We start from the raw sequence: 2,363 nt of genomic DNA, 5'->3' as shown, positions 1-2,363 counted from the left end.
TGTCCTGTCTGTCTCTGTGTTGTGACAGACTGGCGACCCGTCCAGGTGACCCCACCTCTTGCCTGAAACGTTCACTGGAGAGGCACCAGCACCTCCTGACCCCACTAGGGACAAGGGTGTTAGAAAATGGATGGAYGCAGTATAAATGCAGTAAACATTAACATTTGCTCATAGAAAACACTGAACCAGGGCCGGTTCTAGTCTGTTTGGTGCCTCAAGCAACACCACTCCAGTTGGAGTCATGAAGAAACCACAACAAGAATTTGTTACATCAGAATTTAGCAGCTGTTCTTCTCTGTGACTTCAGCTAAACAAATACAAGACATGAATACTTGGCACCAAAAATATTTCATGCTCCGTCTCAGACCTCAGCAGCCTGCTATATGCACTGCAGCCGGCAGAGGGCGCCCTCTCCCCAGGCAGGCGGTAACTGGTTGGACCTGCTCATGAAGTAGAGCCTGATGCTCGGAGCAAATCATCCTTCCGGGGCGGAGCTGGGAGCTGCTGTGGCTCCAGACGAGCTGCCCACAGAACCCACATCAGGAACCACAGCTGCTGGTCGACATGTTAACCTGCTGCAGCTTCACTGGTTACTAACTGGTTACTAACCAGTGAAGCTGCAGGAAAACGGGAAAACGTCCCAGTTAGACGACGTTTAACTAAAGTCCCACGRGGTTTAGAGTCCCAGTTGACGGCGTTTCAACTACAAACCTAGAGGTTGGAGTCCTTGTCAAACGGTGTTTTTGACTAAAGTCCCAGAGGGTTAGAATCCCAGTTAAACGGCGTTTAACTGAAGTCCTAAAGGGGGTTTTAATATTTTTATCTTTTTTAAAAAATCTCTTTCTCACTGTTTATTCAATGTCACATGCTGTTTTTATTTTAATTATGTAAAGCACTTTGAAATGCCTTTCTGCTTAAATGTGCCATACAAATACAATTTGATTGATTGATTGATTGATTGATTTATTGATAGTTACTAGTTATTAATTATTAACAGCAGAGGGACCAATAGAGGAAACTGAACTTCTTAGGGTGACACACAGAAAGATAAGAAAAGCTGATAAATTAACTTGAAAATTTAATCATTATTAATATTCAGTCCTTCAGTTTTATGAGTTCTGAATATTTCCTGAGTCCAAACGTGATATTTTCAGATTAAATCCAAGCTGATTTTACACAGAGTGACAATATTTGGTCAAATAAAGAGTGTCMGTGAGCATTAAAGTTTTAAAACTCACCATAAATGCCCTCGGTCCTCTGCAGGCGGAACAGAATGATAGTTATCAGAAAAATTTTCATATCTTATATCTAATGAAGCTTCCTGTTGACTCTAAAATATTCACTTCATCTGCTGCCTCCTCTCACATCCATAATCTGAATTTATTCAGACTTCTTCAATTCAAATTTGTGATAACACCCAATAATATTATTTATTTATTTATTTATTTATTTATTTATTTATTTATTTATTTATTTATTTATTTATGTCCATAAATTATCATTCTGTTCTGCAGCTGACTGTACATTTTGCTTAGCTGTGTCTAGCTCTAAGAAAATAGGACATTTTAGAACGTTTTAAGGCTATTTAATAAAACTAATTACCACAAAGTGGCTTAGCAGCAGCTATGTGTGGCTAACACAGGTCAGCTGGGAGGACTGGAGTTATCTTAGCTCTGATTGCACATCAGTAGCATCAGTAGCATCAGTGGCATCAGTGGCATTTGGCTGGCAGGTTCCCAGAGCCAAGCTGAATATCTGCTTCCTGTTCTCCTCCAGGGAATATCAGTTAATCTGGAGGAACCTGTAATTCTAAGGTTCCTTCTGCAGAACTCTGAATAAAACCAGGATCAAGGTTTATTCCTTTGACATAATATTTAGCTCTAACAGAAACCTCTGAAGGTTTCAGGTCACATGTTTGTCCTCTCAACTATATCAGCACCAAAAATGTTTCATGCCTGAGATGTTTCTCTTCCAAAACATCACAGAGTTTCGTCTCCTCTTCCTGTTGAAGCTAAAGGTAGTTTAATGCAGTGCATTGTGGGACTTAATGCAGTCAGTCCTTCATGGCTGGAGCTGATTTCAGATGAATGAAAACTGTTGTTACACATCCGTTTTTATCCAAGAGGCTCTTTCTAGAAATATTGCTTTCTCAGGAGAAGGATTAAATTCATTAAATGAATTCGAACGTTGGAGCCGTAGAGCCGCTGCTTGCTGCCTAAAACAGCCTGAGGCTGTAAATGTCTGGATGTGGGCAGCTACCAGGAGAAGAACCATCAGCTACCAGGAGAAGAACCGTCGGCTACCAGGAGAAGAACCGTTGGCTACCAGGAGAAGAACCGTCGGCTACCAGGAGAAGAACCGTC

General features: G+C 41.2%; 1 protein-coding gene across 1 annotated transcript in view; it reads right to left on the bottom strand.

Annotated features, from left to right (window-relative positions):
- The window catches only part of LOC103473045 (hepatic lectin-like), an 11,408-nt gene that overhangs the window by 3,709 nt on the left and 5,336 nt on the right, over window positions 1–2,363 (bottom strand). The window contains exon 6 of the mRNA XM_017307382.1: window positions 610–617. Within this exon, the coding sequence (XP_017162871.1) occupies window positions 610–617 (8 nt within the window). The remainder of the gene's footprint in view (window positions 1–609; window positions 618–2,363) is intronic.

The sequence above is a fragment of the Poecilia reticulata genome, linkage group LG11, assembly GCF_000633615.1.
Source record: "Poecilia reticulata strain Guanapo linkage group LG11, Guppy_female_1.0+MT, whole genome shotgun sequence".
Taxonomy (NCBI): Eukaryota; Metazoa; Chordata; class Actinopteri; order Cyprinodontiformes; family Poeciliidae; genus Poecilia; species Poecilia reticulata.
The sequence above is the reverse complement of the archived record's forward strand: the minus strand, read 5'-3'. Positions and strand labels throughout refer to the sequence as shown.